Below are 18,554 nucleotides of genomic sequence, written 5' to 3' on the forward strand. Positions count from 1 at the left end.
TTTATTAGTTTTCAGTCAAACTACCTTAGTGCGTACTTAAGGAAAAAGAAGAGTTGCGTGTTTATTAGACAAACATATAATAATAATAGGTAAACTTATTTATTAGATAAACATAGTATAGTGCAGGAATAGGTTTTCAAAATTAGAATTTTAGAATTAATCCTTTCTCACATTGTTTTTCATAATACATTGCAAGAGGAAAAAAGAACAGCTTTTGGCTCCCCGCCCCCACTTGTTAATTGTTTTCTCAGCTTAAAGGAAAGTTTCAGGCTTTGAGCTGAGCTGGCTGAGTAAAACTAAATGAAGAAAGTTGCTTCTCTGTACAGGAGTATACGTAGTCTCAAAGTAGGACTTGGCATTTCTTATTCCAGGTCCTTTGAGGTTTTTTTCATACCTTTTATTTGTTTTATCTACGTGCATACATGCACATATACTGCTTATTGTCTGCTCTGACAATTTGTCATTGGATAATCCAGAAATAAATGATAGGATTCATTGCTCTCATGTTGGTGCTTTTACCATCTGACCGTGCTACTGGTTCCTAATCATTGTATCTGAAAAAGTTCAGTAATTCTACCATTCTTTTGCTTCACGACATTCAGCTCTAGCTAGGATGCTATGTAGTATATGAATGTAAGAATGATTTTACTGGTCCAAAGCTRGGGTCCATCCAGCCCAAGTATTCTGTTTAAAATAGCGGCCATAGTAGACTCCTAAGGAAGAGTTCAGTGTAGCAAATATATTGGATACTTTCCCCTTAACACTCTCACAGCCTTCAACTCTTTTCAGTTCAAGGATTTTTCTGAGCCTGACTGGGTTTGTCTATTTAGTAACCCTCAATAGATCTTTCTTCCAGGTATTTTTCTGGCCTTTTCTTCGATGCAAGTAAGCTTTATGCATTCCAGCTTCTTTTGTCAAGAAGTCCTGAGCAGCAGTGCATTGGGTGAAGAACAACTTTTTGTTTACCATTGAATCTGGCTTCTACAAGCTTCATTTGCCAGCTCATAGTTCATGTTTTGGAAGAGAGAATGAACAATTGATTCACTGCTTCTATGCTGCTTGTGATTGTCTAGACAATTACTGCATCTCTGCAGAAGTTAACGTACGTTTTAAGGATACTGCCTGTCTTTTCCTCCTTCCAATTTGGTCCTTATGAGATCAAAATTTGAAGCACACAAGGTGGCATCTCAGTCCTTACTGATGTTTTGTTAACGTGAGTTGGAGTAATTGATGTTTTCATTTGAATACCTACAAATCAGTCCTTCAAAGCTGGGACAGACTTTTTCATATTTCAGATACTTTGCTTTTGTGAAAACCTTTCCTTCCTTGAGGATAACAACTGTGTACAGTTCTATCCTGATCACATGACATTACTTAAATTTTCTCAGAACCTTTTCTTTTGCTTTCAAGTAGTTGTTCTCATTCAGTTGTATCGTATTATGATATTACCCTTTTTATTGTTGTTCTTATGTCAACAGCTTTAGGCACTGATCCACCAAAGCACTTAAGCACTTATGAACAGTGTTAAATCCAGCTGTAATCTGTTAGCCATTTTAAACTGTTTAGGCTTCATTCATTCCAGGCTTTTTGTTCTAAAGTCAGAGTGCGAGTCCTTGCACAATGCAAGAACAATAGCTAATTCTGTTGTCTAAAATAGACAACAGATCTCTTGCTCTTATTTATTAACTTTTTTCCTTACTAAAAGTCACTTCTACGTGTTTATAAAATATTGACATGACTTATTTTCCTTTTTTAACCAGTGAGTCCCTTACAGCTGTATGTTTTCATTTCCTGGGCAGCACAAGTCCAAATCCTCATGTGAGATTAGTGCCTGAGATATGCTTCTGTCATGCTTTACTTTCCTTCTGTCAACTCTTCTGTCTTTAAAGAAGTGGAAGGAAGAGTTCAAGATAAAAAGAAAGCTCATCTACCTCTTTTTACATTCAGGCATAAATTAAAACTAAGGCTAAATTTTTTTGAACCTGCATTTATGATTCCAAATTACCAGCTTTGTTTCCTATAAATTCATTTCTTGTATCTCAGTAAGTTTCCTTCTGTTCCATAAGCATTTCTTCTTATGTAAGACAATTTTTCCCCTTTAACTGTCTTTTAAGACAGTTCCTTTTTGGCTATAACTTTGGGGGTATGGTTTTATTAACAAAAGTCTCATGAGTTGATTGGGAACTTGGCTGTATGCATATTTGGCCATTCATATGAGAAAAGATATCATGTGGTTCCTACAAGTGCTCGAGGATTGCAGGGGAAGACCGGGATGACTTGGCTGATGTTACATGTATACAGTTCTTCCCGAATGTTATAAAGAAACAGTGCAAGATATTGGTGCTGGTATCACTGCTGTATCTTTCATATGAAAAGAATGAAATGTTTCTTTTTTCCTAATAGTTTACCTGATAAAAGTTGAAATAGAGACACTTCTTAAAGATGCCTAGAGTGCTGGAGAAAACATCATCTACTGCTTACAGGGGCCTTCTGCCCTGAGTTGTATTTTGGGTGTGTGATACCCTCTGTCTCAGGAACAGATTTTGGAAGTGTAAGACATGTATGAAATTATTTTTGTTTGTACTCTTTTACTGTCAGTATTAAGATTTGCTTCCTCCCACACACACCTTTRTCTAAGCTTTGTTTGGCCGAGGCTGCCTACTAAAGAAACTTAGTTTAGTTTTTGAGACGATCCACTCAAGTTCTGCATGTTCTCCTTKGCCTGAAATGTAGTATGTGTCAAAAAACAGAACGGTGCAGTTTGTTTTATTACCTTGAGTCCAGTAGATGTGTCCTACATAATATTTTTCTTCATATTAATAACCTGCAAGTTGTAGAAAGGCTTTCAGACATTATTTGTACTTGAGAAAGAATGATACTAGAGGAGTAGGTTTGGACATGGTGTTGTCTCATTCATTACCACGTGAGTGAGATATGACCTTGCATTGCAGGGACTCATATTCTTAAGTAGTAGACTCTTCAGAAAGATTTTGGAAAACTTCACATCTTAGGCAGCATAGACTTCAGTGATGGAAGAGTTGTAATTTCTGAATTGCTAATCTACTAAATAAAAAAGATATTCATAGTGGAATTGTAATAATAATAAGTTAGCAAAATACAATAATGGACATGGGTGTTATATACAAATAGATTTAAGCAGTGTCTTGTATTGGTCTTTGGTCTGTATCAACAGCATATTTTTCTGTTGGTGTCAGTTAAATTTTATGCAAGCATTATGTATGTTTAGCCCTTACTTCATCTATCAAAGCTTAGTATTTCTGCTGAGAGTAGTGAGCCTTTTCTTAAAATCTTGCCAGTATGGTTATTTAACAGAATATTCTACGATGTATAAAGAATGGGGAAGAAGAGACAAGTGATCCGAGGAGAACCAATGCTGCAATCTGCTTGTGTGTGAAATGCCTCTCAATGAAACATTTTAAATATGAACTATGTAGAAGCTTTACTTTCGTGCAAGATGACAAAGTATGTCTATCATCTGTCTAGCCACTTGGAAGGTGTATACATTTTAATTCTGTTTAAAATGGAAATATTTGTTTTCTCCTCCCTCCCCCCCCGATATGAAACAATCAATTTCAGTAAGTGACTAAAAATAAAACTAATTTGCAGTGCCTGCAGTTTTGTTTTTCCCCATGTTCACATGGACTTGGATGACAACTTGCCTTCCAGCTTCAAAAACATGCCGATTATTTTGTAACTCCTTTTTGCTATCTGTATGGAGGTGTAGAGCTGTTTGCTCATGACATACTTCTCTGCGCAAGCCTTGTTTTGGAACTGAAACCTTTTATTCTCACAGGTTGCAGATTTGTGATCTAGTGCCTGCTAGATGTGCCTGCTAGGCATGTACGTGGTGATTTGATTTCCCCCCMCACACACACCTCCACCCCTAAAGCTGTAATACAGTACCTTTAATGAAGACTCTGACACTATAAATCTGTTCTTGAGGATGAAAATCAGCATTTTGACATGGAAAAATGCGTACTTTGTGTGTCTCCTAAGACCGTTCATGAAACTAAGTGGGTGTGGTGTTTGTCTTTTTGAGCCAGCTACAAATTTCTGCCATACATCCCCATTGTCTATCTAATATTTCAACAAATGATCTGAAACTGTTTCTTTTTGGTTATGAAGAACCACAGTACTTGTACTTCTGAACATGTTGCGCTTTATTAAAAAATACTTTACCTTTAAATATTTTGTCCCTATTCTTTTATCCTAGCATTTTGGTAAAATATCATATGTGAAATAGTAGGCCACTGGGCAATTTTTGTTTTCACTACAAGTATTTTCATTTTAGCTTTACATTTAGAAATATCGCTGGCTTTGTTCTATCTTGTTTAGCTCTCCAGTTCTACAGCCTTGGAAGGGAAAGGACAATTAAAATTTACATCTGGACGATGGAGTCCACACCACAACTGTACACAGATTGCAACAGCCAGTGATACTACTGTTCGAGGATGGGATACACGAAGCATGAGGTAATGAAAAATTGCAATCTTTTTCTCAAAAAAGGGAGGGAAAATGCCACTCTCCTGTGGAGATGGATTTTCATTGCTCCTAAAGTTTTTTTGATGATTAGAAATGTGGTAAAGCTATTGCTTATAAATGGAATGGTATGGCTTGCATAGCTGATGTATTCACAATTTAGTAAAAGGTTTTCTCCATTTTTCCAATCAGCTTTAACTCTAACTTGTATATAGAGTTTTGTTGAACTGTGTACTAGTCCCAAGATGATTAGTTTAATACATAGGCGTTACCTGAATGAAGCTGTTCTGTAATTCAACCTGAAAATCAATATTTAAGAACAGTCCTGACTATGCTATGAAATATCTTAATAGCATAGTATTTAAAGGTAACTTTAATTTTTGGAGGTAATTTCTCAGGATAAGTTCACTCTTCATTTTTTGATTTTAACAAACAGTGTACCATATTAAAGATTGTAGCATACTAGTTTCATGTAACTACTGAAGCTATCAAAATCATGACCAAATCAATTAAGGCTTTGTATATACCAAATAAGGTGTCTTACCCCTGCTCAGTTGTGATTTTGATAAGCAAAGGAGTGATGTTGTGCACATCTGTTGCCATGACTACTAAAGTCTGTGCAAGCTTTTTTAAGATACACTTTATCCCCTTAGCACATAGTAATTTATCACTAAACTGAGAAGACGGATGTTTTGTAATAACTTTTGTTGCCTTAAAGGGGAATGACTTTAAATTTAGTTCTATGGTTCCTGCCAGTGCAGGAGTGTAGCAATAAATCCCCACACTTGCCAGCTGTGTGTATTTCTGCCAAAAAGGTTTGTTTAATTTATTAAACAAAAGCTAAAAATACAAATATAGCCATTTAAAAGTCACTTCTTGTATTCCTGTCGTTTGGTTTGATAGTGCCATTTTGTTCCGTAAAAGGATATGTAAAAATCTAATTTCATATTTGTGTGTTTATGTGTGCCTGTATAAAGACTATTTTAAATGAAGCATACTAGAAAAAAGGTCAAAGGAGAAAGCTTTTCCTTTAAATTGTTTTTTTGTAATGTTTTTGTAATCATCCTATTTTTAGCGTGTAGTATGCAGACTTGAAGATTAAAGCTGTGTTTCTAAGTAGAAAATATTAAATACTATGTTTTTTCTCATATGTCTGTTTAATACTCTGGCCCATTAGAACAAAAGTACGTCATTATTGTATTAAATGAATTCTCGTAGTAACATGTATGAAAGCTGCAAGGAAAATGTAGTTTGGTTAACAGAAACAACCCCCGCCATTCTAATTAGTTTTAAGTGAAGCTCTGATTAGATAGTCCTTGAAATAATTTAAGAGTAGTAGACTATGCCAAAGAGTTGTTTGCAGTGTACTTGAAAAATACATGATAAAAATATGTCTGGTCTGCAATTGCACTTTAACATGTCTAGGATAATGCAACTATCTGATAAGGACTAGTTAGGCTAGAGATAGGAGTTTAAAATCATGGCAGTGTAAGCCACAGCAGTATAAGTAGCAAAAAATGAGGGGAAAGAAACCAAGGACAAAAACCTGCTGTAACAGCAGAGAATAAAAAAGGAGAGACACTAAAGAAGTAGCCAGAAAAGAAGCATGAGAGTGCAATTATGAAAGCTGTAGGATAGGTGGAATACATGATATTGAATGTGGCGAACAAAGGAAGAAAAGAACAGGAGGTTGTGGTAAAGACTCCTAGCTTAGGAAGCAATCATTAGTAAATTTAATCAGAAAAGTGCTTGTAAAGCAGAGAGGACAGAAACTAGGCTGAATGGATTCTGAGAGAGAATTATATCAGGGAAATCTAGACTTCGAGAATACATTTTAAAAAATCTGGAAGAAAAGAACATGAGAAGGTGAAGCAGTAGCTGGAGGAAAGGTTTGTGTGTGCTCTGGCCTTAATATATGACATAAGTGGGAGTTCAATGTAGGAGATATTGCTGTGTTGTCAGATGATAGAGTAGAAGAAAAGAGAACGTTCATATCTGGGAAGGAAAGGGATCTAGTGGTCAGACTAAGTCATTCAAGTTAGGATAAAGGCTTTGATGGTAAGCGCAGCTGAATTTGGAGAGACTGTGGATGGCATGTCTCTTCAGATCCTGACAAATGTCTCCATGAGCAGTGCAACAATGAACAAAGTGAAAGGTACAGTACTGGGGAAGAAATGTTTTCCTGCTGCGAGTGTGCTTGAGATTTTAAAGTTTTCCCRTAAAAACATTTCAAGAAATGAAAAGGAAATGTAAAGTTCAGACCCCAGAATAGCTAGTAGGAAGGTGCACCTGGGTGAAATCCTTAATCTCTCTGATTCAAAGAAGAGTCTTGAAGATGGATATCCAGGTGATATCCTCTACCCCAAGTAAGTGCCGTAGTTGCCAGTGTAGTGGTTAGTCTAGGACTGGTGCACTTTGATCTCTCCTTATGGAGCTATTTTGCTTTGTAATAGTAATTAGATATTAACAGCATGACACTTCTCTCTCAGGTCTTGACAAGTGAATCCATGTATGAACCAGGAAGCATAAAGTTTTGGTTTCAGCCAGTCAACGTTTTTTGAAGAAAAATATTTTTCATTAGTAATAATAATAGTGAAAATAGGCTTAACAAGTTCTAGTGAAGTCTGTAGGAGAGTGTCAAATCAAGGCAGAGCTTTGGTAGATACTGGCTTTGAAAATGGACATGGGAGCAAGTACAGCCATTTAATAAAGCTGGTGGCTGAAGGAGGCTGGCTGCTCCTCACAGATTTTTTTTCCTTAGTGAATTGGTGATGTGATAGCAGAAACAAAGGAAGTGAGTTTAAGAGGGGGGAGCTAGTGAGACAAACTGATGGAACATGCATGTTTTGAATAAGGATGCCAGACTGTTAACTAGCACTGCAAACACTTCCTGAAGTGGTCCAGATGGCTGAGTATGAGCATGACTGAGTAGTTTAAGGACCACAGGTAAATTAATGATAAATGCCAGAGCTTAAGAAGGTGGGTTCAAAATAAAGCAATAATAAAAAGCTGTTGTTCATATCTATTGTCTCCCTTGTATCTCAGCTTTTCATATAGGGAGAGCTAGATGTCCTAAATAGAGAATTGGTATAACTGCTTAGATTTGGAGAAGCTGTTTTCTAAAAATAATGGACATTTGATAACAATTGATAGAGAGCTGTGCTAGAGTCATCTGAATCTAATGTTTGCTTTTAGTTCCAAATGATTCCAATACAAACAAGTAAAGAGCAAAGCTTCGAAGCAAGCTGAGAAATCTGTACAAGTCTCTGTTGTTAACATCTGGGATTTCCCTGAACTGTACGCTAGCAATGGGAACTCTAGGTCTGTTGGTGCTACAGGGATTATACAAGTTTTCAGGGAAACAGATTCTTGTCAGTTGAGTGCAGTTAGCTTTTTATAGACCATTTAATTTTTTAATGTGTTTTACAGACAGATATATTGCATAGAAAATGCACATGGACAGCTGGTACGAGACCTAGACTTTAATCCCAATAAACAGTACTACCTGGCTAGCTGTGGAGATGACTGCAAGGTGAAATTCTGGGACACAAGAAATGTCACTGAACCAGTGAAGACACTGGAGGAGCATTCCCACTGGTAGAACAAATTATCTGCGTGCTGTTTTGTGGGTGGATGGCTTATGTAATTTATTCAGCTAATTATTTTACTGTTTAGGAACAGGGCAAATTAGCTATGTTTCTGCTATTGTGAATAATCATTTTTCTGTACAGAGGAGTGATTTTAACGTGTGGATGTTTCTTGTGTGATTGCAAATTAAGACTAGAGACCTTGTTAGTCTAGCTGACAAGAAACTTGTTAAAATTGCTGGGAGATAGATACACCTTTGATAAGCACGGCACTGAACTTGCCTCGTAGGGACCAGGTGGGATACATCTGTGCTTCCCCAACTTGAGCCTGATCTGCTGCACCTGACACGAGTAGAAAAGCCCTTGAGCTGTTTTGTTTACAGAAGCTGCCCTCTGTCCTTCTATTGTAGGGCGGTGGGGATGCGCAACAGTGCAGCCCCCGCTTTCTTCATGCTCCTTGCATCCCCTAAGCCCGAATATGCAAGTGAGTTGTTTTATTCTCTGAGATAATATTGAGAACCTGTATATACCACTCTAGCCTGTGGCTGGAGCACAGAGAGAATCTTGTCTGACATTTGCAGACTTCTGTGGTTAAGAAAAGATGAGCAGTTCATATTTTATAAAATTTGAGTTGGAGTAATTCTTGCAAAAGAAATCTGGACCCTGAAGCTACTTTGAGTGATATGAAGATGTCAATTAACAGAAGCAGCATTTATACTTTTCTGAGATGATTAAAAGAAAAATAATAAAACAAGGACCATAAGACATTTAGTATTAACTTAATACATAAAATGTAAAAATTGAAGAGAATATAATCCTACTTTTGTTTCAGGGTTTATTTTAACTTTTTACTCTAAGGATGTTGTGAGATTTTGTTTAACAGTTTATTTCTAATCCATATTTTGCTTTGGGGGGATTTTTTATATTTAGAACAACGTATTAAACAATGAACTGATGCATACCCTCAAAGAATAATATCACTGAATGGTGGCTTTTATTTTTGAGGATTTTTTTTCCTCAAAACTTATTTGTTGAATTTTAAAAATACTCTATAGAAAATCAAATGACATCAAAGCTTAAAAGTCAAATGAAGACAGCAAAAGCCAGTCTTTGGAATGAAGCATGTCACTTCTATGAATATTTATCACATTTAAATTGAAGATGAATTTTAGTGCTGTTATTTAAAATCAAGTCATTTAAATAGTATTACCATGTTACCTACCAAGAATAGCCTCCTGTTTTTTTTTGAATTCCTCTTTTAGGGTCTGGAATGTCAGATACAATCATTCGCATGATCAACTGATCCTTACAGGAAGCAGTGATAGCAGAGTTATACTGTCTAACATGGTATCAATTTCTTCTGAACCGTTTGGGCATATGGTAGATGATGATGACCTAAGTGATCAAGAGGACCACCATCAGGAAGAGAAGTATGAAATTTCCTGGGTTTTATGGAGATGTTTATAGTTTGTTGTTTCATTGTAATGGTTAACGTGCTATTCTTTACCAACTAGGATTTTTGTATACAGGCCTTTCAGGTATGTAGTTCTAATTTTTACTTAATTCATTCTTTTTTACTCACTTGTCTCTACTCTTGAGTATAATCCACTCTTTAAAGCTAATTGGTACAGTTACTGTGTCTTCAGTGGTATAAAGGGGATGGTGATGCTGAGGATCAGTCCTAAAGTTGGTTGAATCGGTGAATAGACTCACTCCAAGGGGGATCTGGATCRGGTCAGGCACATGCACCTTTAATCATCCAGGTTACATGAGAGCTGGAAATCTGCTTTTGTGGTTTCTGTATGTTTATCTTTAGAAAACATTCCCACTGTAGTAGTGATCTTCCCTTCAGTACCAGTATATTAAATTTTGTTGATTTCACTCTTGACATTGCTGCCTGCTCTAGAAGCCGGTAACTCGTTAGACCTATCTCAAACAGGACCAAAGTTTGTTTTCGGCTTTCTTGGTAGCGAATAGTGCACATCGCTGCAGGCATTTGTAAGCACCACTCTACTTGGGTATGTGAGGAATTGCACATTTGTGTGTGTATTTTGGGATTATTTTTTTTTTTAAATAAAGACTTAACTAAGTTGGAAAAATAATAATTTCTCCTCTTTCATTTTTTGTGCTTTTAATTTTTTCATAGTGAAATGTGTGATGTTTGTTTTCCTCTTGGTACTTCTGTTTGAATATATATGTGTATGTAAGGAGCTCTGTATGGGATGAGGACTCAGGACACCTGCTTTCTAATTTTGCCACTAGCTGATATGGTGATCTTGAGCAGAGGTACTTTAATTTACCTTTACAAAATGAGCATAATGATACAGAAACTCTTGTAAAATATTTTGAGGCCACCAGGCTTTAATCTGTATTCTTCTGTTCTTTGCAGCTGTGAATATCTATGTGCTCCATGTCTGCACTGAGTGATTGTTTTGTTAAGTTTGCTAGATTATTTTAATACCTACACACAAAAACCCCTGTCCAAAATGAAATAGAATACCTCCAGACCCATTTTTTAATGAAGAAACAGATGAGATGGGTTGAGGAATAAAGAGATTACAAAAAGATCCCTCGGTTACTCAACTGTGTTTGTTAGATGTTTCAGTTAAAAGCAACCTAAACTTTGAGTTTTATATTTGCATTTTTAAGGTTGCTCTTTCACCTTTATTTTATTAATAAAGATGCAGTTTTGCTCCAAATAATTTTGACGTTTTAGCTTCACATAAAGGACTTGGAAATATTTTTTTTTATGTTAGAAAGGAAGGTATCCCACATAGGCATCGTTAATTGTAAGTGTACAAAATGTCTCTATGAGTAGTTGGTGATGTGAGTGCCTGGAAGATCAGATTAGGTGCCTAGAAAGTTGCTTATGTTCTAGAAGTACATACGTACTGCTGATGTACTTAAAGCAGAGCCCTGTAAATATGATCTACCTTTTGGTTCCTTACCCTTGGCTAGATTCTGAAGTTTATTCTGTCCTGGATAGAATAAAAATAGCATTAGTGGAGGGGAGAAAGAGTCTACAGTATCCTATATGTGTATATGGTGGGAATGTATTAAAGTAAGTAACAGAGTATGGGTAAATAGTGCTCTGACAGATGTTGTATAGGAGGTTATCCAGAGTTGTTCTGGATTTCTATTGATTGTAGACTTGTAGGTTGTCTCACTAAAAGACAAGTGATTGTTTCTAGAGTAGGAATTGTTGAAAGCAAGAACATGCAAAGCTATATAACAAGTGTGATCCTCTTTTCCTTTGGCTATGAGATGCGTGTTAACCACAACATGAGTGACTTCCATACTGATGACAGAAAGCCCTCACCTTCCCCCAGAGGCTACAAGACTGCCATCAGTAATGACTACACTTCTTAAAAATCTGCTTTTCAGCTGCTAACCTATGCTGTATAAAACCTGTGCAAGTGTTAGCCTCTGTAACATTCACTCGGTACTGTGAGATACTTTTTCTTTTTTCTCTCTTTATGAATTTAACATCCACATGAGCTGGAGGGATGTTTCCAAGGTACTCTCCAGCCTTGAACTGTAGCCAGATGAATGTTTGTTTAGCTCCAAGTGCACTAATGAATCTGAGCATAACAGTCAGTGGGAATACTTACTGTTAGTCGACTAGTGCAAAATATTTAGGCTTCTTTCCCTCCTAGAAACCTCTTTGAAAAGCCTGTTTCATCATTCCATGGGTACTGTCTCCTCTGTATAACACAGGCTTTTTGCTTGTGTACATTTTAGACTTTCAAGAAGGTGTTATGTCTTCCTAGGATTACTTTTTACCCTGTTTGGAGAACATCTGGTTTCTTTAATAGCACATAATAATTTAATAGCACAGAAATCATGAGAAAGAAATTCTCTTTTTTAGATGTAACTTGAAATACAATAGGAAGAGGAGGAGTCTGTGCAACTACTGTCTCCAATCAGTTATCCTCAGACTGAATGACCAAATTTCTCTCAAAAGGAGGTTGAAATATCAAGTGGAAAGAAGGAAAAAGTTGTTCTTGCCTCATAGTTTTCCTCTTTTCACAGTATGAATAAAATAAATTACTCCTTGGGTTAAATATAAAAGGAATAGTTTGTACCGGTTGAATCTTTAAGTTCATTTTTCTTAGCAAAAATCCCCATATTTTAAACTATTGTACTATTCTAAACAGCTAGGACTTTTGAGGTCTTGAGCCTCTTGTTAATTTTTAATATATTAAAATATTTTGGAGTAGATTTTCTAATTTTTAATGTATTTCTTGTCTGGAAACAAGTAATGTATCTGTTTAAACCTGAATTGTGCTACAATGTAGAATTATGTACAAGTCTATGGTCTACCCACACATTTATTCTTGACAGATTTTCTGTGGTAAATGCCTACTTCTTAAGGTTCACAACTTGAAGAAAAATAATTATTTAGAGAGAGGTTTTTTTTTTTTTTCAAAGTGTATTATTTCTTTGAGCAATGAAGAGACAACACAAGAATGTTGGTGTTTTCTCTTTTTAGTAAGGAATTATTCTTTATTGAGGTTTCTCCTTTGAGTGCTTGCCCATATATGTGTTGATGCCTTGGGAATATGTGTTTTTGTCCTGGAGACCAGAACATATTTGCCTAAGCACTATAGCTAAGATGTTGCACAAGGACCTGTTCCTTGACATAATTGAGTGACAATTGAGTCCTCTCAACTGCTGACTCAGATCAGAGCAGCTTACTTGCTGTCTCTTCCCTGCTTTTTCATTGCTACTGTTGCTTTTCTCCTCAATTATAAAAATGTAAGAGCAGCTATGCTGCATCATGTCAAAGGTCTCCCTGGCCCATATCATGCCTCTCATAGTGGCCAAGAAGAAAGATTATAACAACTTGGAAAGGAGATGAGACTTCCTCTGGGTATGCTTCCAGCCTCTGACTCTTTGCAGCTCAAGAGAGCCTCACTGCCTTCTGAATCCTCTTTGGAGTCTTCTGATTCTTCCTTTTGGGACATTCTTTTTTCACCAGCCGTGTTCATCTCTTTTCACTGTGTTCTTGATTGCTCCAAAACATGCTAGCTGAGCATATACTGGTTTTGTGGAATGCATCTAGGAGAAATATGCCAACTGTATTATGTTCTTGCACTGAATAAGGAAAGGTTTCAGCACTTTCTCTTAGAGAAGCCTAAAGCCTCTGTAGTCTTAAAAAAATAAATAAATAAAAATCCAGGTTTCCACAGAGGGGAGGTACAGGAGGTATGGGGCCGGAGAAGAGCTATGGCATATTCTGGTCAAGTCTCTGCTCTGGATTATTTAATGCATGCTTCAAATGGAGAAAAAAAAGTTGTTGAAAAATGGGAAATAAAACACTGTACTCCTAGCTTAATATCTAGCAGCTTATGCTAGAGATATAAAAAATTGTACAAAACACACGAAAATGGATGGAACAGATGAAGTGAGTATATGGGGTGCATTTAGATTTCATCCCCAAAACAAAGCTGATGTGTGGACAGAATGGGAACCTGGACAAAAAAAAGGACGGCTTTTCAGTCCTTGGTTTGAACTTAGTGTTTGAAACACAGGGTGTTGCACTTTCATGGGAGCAACCTGTTAAGGCAAGATTCTCCTTGGCCTCTCTTTCATTAATGGTTTCACACCCTGGTGTTGTATGGGCTTCCTTCCTGCAACACTGGACTTACCTTAATTCTACAGCTCCTTGACGGTGTTAGTAAGTCCTGTTTTAGACATCTTCAGAGCGCTGAGAACTCTGCCTTTCTTTGAAGGGAGGTGTTGACTCTTCCATATTCTTTCATCACCCTTTGATCATCCAAATTTTTTATGTCAGTGAATGAGTATATTTGGTCTTATTAAATGAGTCTGCCAATTGTTTTTGCTCTACATTGCTATTTCCAACAAAAAGAACAAACACTACAAGATTCCTGCAGTTTAGTATGATCATCTTTGCTCATCAATTTGGGTTTATTTTCTTTAGTTATTGCAATATATTTATTTGCTATATAGGTTTGAATTTTTAACTATGTAGCACTTTGGTATGCTGATAATGCATGGAATGAGAAGACCATCTGCTACTTTAGCTGTGGCAACCCCAAGGTAAATGCTGCATCTCAAGTAGTGGTTTCTTTCTGCATGACTTCTGTGGCTGGAATTTCCTGGCAAAGCTGAATTGATGATGGAGGACTTACTTTTTAAGGGAAAAAAGCCTTTCTGTGCCCATACCAATGAAGGGATTTATATTATCACTAGCATTTTGGGTTCTAAACCCTGAGAAGGAAGCCATCCTTAAGCTTTGATTTTACAGAATGGGCTACCTGCTCCCCTAGCTCTCTTTGGGGTTGATCACTTAAGAAGTCTGCTCTGTTGTCCCTGGCACAACTGATGATTCAGGCCCTTATTCTGCCTTCTCCCTTATGCTACATTTCTTTTTAAAGATAAGGATAAGCTTAGAACCTATCTTTGTTATCTGCTGAAGACTGTACCAGAAATTCACATTAGGAAATAAATTTATCGGTATTTTTTTGGAAGTCCTATGCTTTTAGGGATATTTCTGTCTTTCTCACAATAGATGTTAGCTGCACTGTCCTTTTATATGAACAGGGCAAGATCTAAGATCTAAGGATTTCTTCCTGTTTTGCCTTTAAAGCTGAGAGATGTCTGGTCCTCTCAGTACAGAGTATTTTGTTGAGGTAGTGAAATTTTACATGAGATTTCAAGTGTAGAAACATCTTCAGCAATTGGGATGCACCAGAGGGAAAATGGTGCCTGGCCTCTCTGTAGAAAGAGCTTTCATTCCAAGCTCTATCTAAAGGAGGTGGTGGTTAATACTTTTTGTGACAGACGTGTGGTTTGGGGCTGTTTGAATAGTAAATAATATGGTTTCATTGTAATGTGTATGAATTCTGTGGTCTAACATAACTCGTGTATACACATCCGTGACTTCAGGAGAACAGACTTTGCCAGCACTAATACATTGAAAAGTATTTGCCAAACAGTCTTGATAAGGCAGGCTTCCAGGGTATTTTCACACAGCTGCTAATAGTGTTAATTTTGATGATAGCTTTATTGTGGTATTTATGTCTCAGAGAAATTTAGAAATCACAGGATTACACTATAGAATCACCCAACAGACTCAATTAATTAAAACAGCTTAAATTGCTGTGTTGGAGAATACCAGTGTTTTGGGCTTTACTGGTAGGATGTCTTAGAAGCTCAGCCAAATCCAGGGAAGCAGCAGTTTCCAGTTCCTAGAGTATTTTGCCTTTAAAGGCTATGTAGTTTTTCCCTAATATTTTTTATTTACTCAGCTCAGCAGATATACCCTCCTTAATTTATATTGCCTATTAGGACAACTTTGAAAACCTGCTATATTAAAATACGTATCTCCTGTATTTAAAGATGGTTTTCTTCCTGGAGAAGTTGCTCAGAGGGCTAGATTTTTTGTGTGAAAAAAATGATAATGCTTATAATAGTATGAATAGCTAATTATTGTATATATAAATTGTGCTCCAGTATAAAAATCTTTGAATTTTGTCTTTCTTAATAGAGGAAAAGAAATAGTGTGTTACCTGAGCTTACCAGCAATAAAGTCTTGCAATTGCTAAGTTCTGTCCTGCAGCTAAAGGGAAAGGGCCTCCACAGGACTTGTCTTAGAATCCAATGATATATGTTTAGTCTTCGGGTTTTATTTTGAACGCTGCAATACATGTTGCTGCTCTACTGAATCCGATCTATTTTGTAGTAATTTTTAGATTAAGGAGGACTTAACTTTGAATGTGATAAAGAATTAATGATTTTTTGGTGACTCTGAAAAAATGTATTTTATTGAACATTGTGATGACAAAACAGAATTGCAAGCACTGCAAACTTAAGTGGTTGTTAGCATGAGCAGTAATTGGAAATAACAGCTCTCTACATGAAAACAATTATCCAAGGCTTAACAGGCTTCTCTCTGCAGTCTGTAACACAATTAACCTCAAAGTTATCTAGTAAAATGAAAGCTCTTCTCCTTTCACATGAGAAGCTGGTAGGGGTCGTGCTATATGAGTAAGACTACAAAGAGAAAGAAGTCCAATTTCAGCTCAGTCTGACACAAGTCTTAAATTTACGGAGGACGTAGATAGAGATTACACATCCATAGTAAGAATACTGTGCGTACTTGTCCATCTAAGAGGCTGCTGCCTTGTCAATTGATGCTATACAAGAACATATATAAAGGAAGAGAAGGGCAGTTTAGTCTGTCCAGAAAAAGTCCTTTAAATAATACAGGAGAACCAGAAACTAAAGAAACTTTAAGGGGCAGGGAGATTTAGGACAAGGAAGAAGATAGCTTACCAAGCTTGCCAGGCCTAACAAGTGATTAACAAGTATGCTTATCATCAAAATATAGTCTAGCCAGACTGCTATATCAAGGAATCAATAGGCCAAGCACCTACACTTGTGGTACACTAAATTAGTCAAAGCATAGCAACTACATTTTTACATCTATAACCAGCAGATTATACATAAAAACAAATATCTGTGTTTTGGCAGCAACCTGAGTTATACATATTAAAGTAGGATGGAGGAAAGTTCACCCCCATCCACCGGTACTCTTCCTGTTTCTGAACCTCCCTAACTGGGACAGAATTTAAGGTCCTGAGCTCTCCTCCCTTTCCTAAAAACTGCCCAAGATCTGCCAGCTTTATCCCAGCATCTAGTCCACTTTGAATTCATGGAGAGTAAGTAGTTAAAATTTCAGTCCTGGGACACAGAAACTGAACAGTTATAAGCGTCCTGGATTCATGGAGAAATAAAAATAAAAAATCCTCAGCCTGTTCTTAAATTACCAACCCCCTCCCCCCACACCCAAAATGCAGATATGCAGCTGAGGTGTTTTCTTGGAAGTCTCTGAGTGTGAGATAAATGATCTGTCCCTGAGATTCCTGTGGTGAGAAAGCAAAAAAACAAAAACAAAACAAAACAAAAAAAAMCCAACCAACCAAAAGACTACCCCCAACCTTGTCCCTTCTGTGTTTTTTTTTTTTTAACAATCTTTCAGATACATGAATTGAATTATGCTTTTTATTGGGTTTACTACCCATTATGTAATTTAAAGGCTAATTTATTTTCATTCAGGGTGTTTGTAGAGGATGCTCATGGACAAAAGATGATCTTTTGGAATTTCTGTATTGTTCCTGAGACCATGTAATTCTAGGATTATTTTTCCCCTCCTGATTATCTTGTATAATATCTGCTTCTTTATCAAAGTGATCCCTTAGCATAAAAGATTTTCTTAGATTCTCAATAAATGTCGCAAGGCTATGCCTCTCTTATACACAAATAATTTATAAAAAATGTTATCATAGATCTGGACCTGAACTCATGTGGCCTGAAGAACTGCATGGATAGCTTTCTTTTTTGGAAAGGCACAAAATTACTTTCATCCCCAAGGAGAAATTCAGTGTATAGACAATAATAAGCGAGGATTAAAAATTGTAGTAGTAAACAGAAATGCCAAACAGTAGTTCACCTACTAATGCAAGCTTCTTTCCTGAACACTCATTCCCCTATGATTTCTATAAATTAAATTAGATGAACTATATTATTTAAATGAAACACCAGAACAACTCTAAACAGAAACTCTAAACAGAAAACAGCATAATCTAGAAGCTCTGTCCTTGTTTATCCAACCTTTGGTTAACCGAGACTCCTGGTTAACTGAAAGTCGGTCATGTCCCCTGACGGTAGTGTGCACCATGCGTTACTCCCTCCTTATCCAGGGAGACATTTGAAACCTTTAGAAAATGGAGTTCTGGATAAGTGGGTGAGCACTGCGTGGAGCACATTGCTGTCTGGGGACATGACCAACTTTCACTTAACCAGGCATGTCAGTTAACAGGGAGTTAGAAAAACACCTTGCAGGAGACGAAGCATGTGTGTGTTTATTAGCTCTCTGCTGTTAGATGGTTTGTATCAAAGTACATATTCGGAAGAACTACAAAATAATCCTGCTCTTCGTAATTATCTAGAGGCTGTATGTTGTTTGTGCTATGACCTTTTTTTGTTAGCTGACCTTAAATATAGCATAAGTAAATGATAATAGTCCTTGAAACTAAATATGAGAAGCTATTCTGCAGTATTAGACTGCTTCTGGTTTATTCATTAAATTCAATTTAGTTTTAATTGTGATGTTAGGTTCACAGCTGGTTAGACTGGCTAGGTGGACCAGCAATATCCTGCAAGCCATTCAAATTTAATACCATATATGCGTTTTGTGGTTGTAGAGGTGCATGCTTTCATCTTTTAGAGAACAGTGGTAGAGGGCAAAGACTGCCAATAACAACTCATTTCTGTAACAGCAGAATCTGCTTTAGTGACTGAGTAACGTTCATAAGGTTCGGTGTCCTTGCTTCCTGTTGGGAGGATTGCAGCTGCAGCGCAAGTCCATTTTGGGGAGGTAGGGGACTGCTTCTCAGAGACTGTCAGGCAGGAATGATCCTCTCTGGGTGAGAGAGAGCT

At 36.8% G+C, this 18,554-nt stretch overlaps 1 protein-coding gene across 10 annotated transcripts in view; it reads left to right on the forward strand.

Annotated features, from left to right (window-relative positions):
* The window catches only part of EIPR1 (EARP complex and GARP complex interacting protein 1), a 94,242-nt gene that overhangs the window by 72,819 nt on the left and 2,869 nt on the right, over positions 1 to 18,554 (forward strand). For all 10 annotated transcript variants that reach the window (XM_026082627.1, XM_026082628.1, XM_026082631.1 and 7 more), the window contains 3 exons: positions 4,357 to 4,493; positions 7,930 to 8,097; positions 9,350 to 9,517. In XM_026082627.1, the coding sequence (XP_025938412.1) occupies positions 4,357 to 4,493; positions 7,930 to 8,097; positions 9,350 to 9,517 (473 nt within the window). The remainder of the gene's footprint in view (positions 1 to 4,356; positions 4,494 to 7,929; positions 8,098 to 9,349; positions 9,518 to 18,554) is intronic.

This window comes from Apteryx rowi, unplaced genomic scaffold (assembly GCF_003343035.1).
Source record: "Apteryx rowi isolate R43461 unplaced genomic scaffold, aptRow1 scaffold_585, whole genome shotgun sequence".
Taxonomy (NCBI): Eukaryota; Metazoa; Chordata; class Aves; order Apterygiformes; family Apterygidae; genus Apteryx; species Apteryx rowi.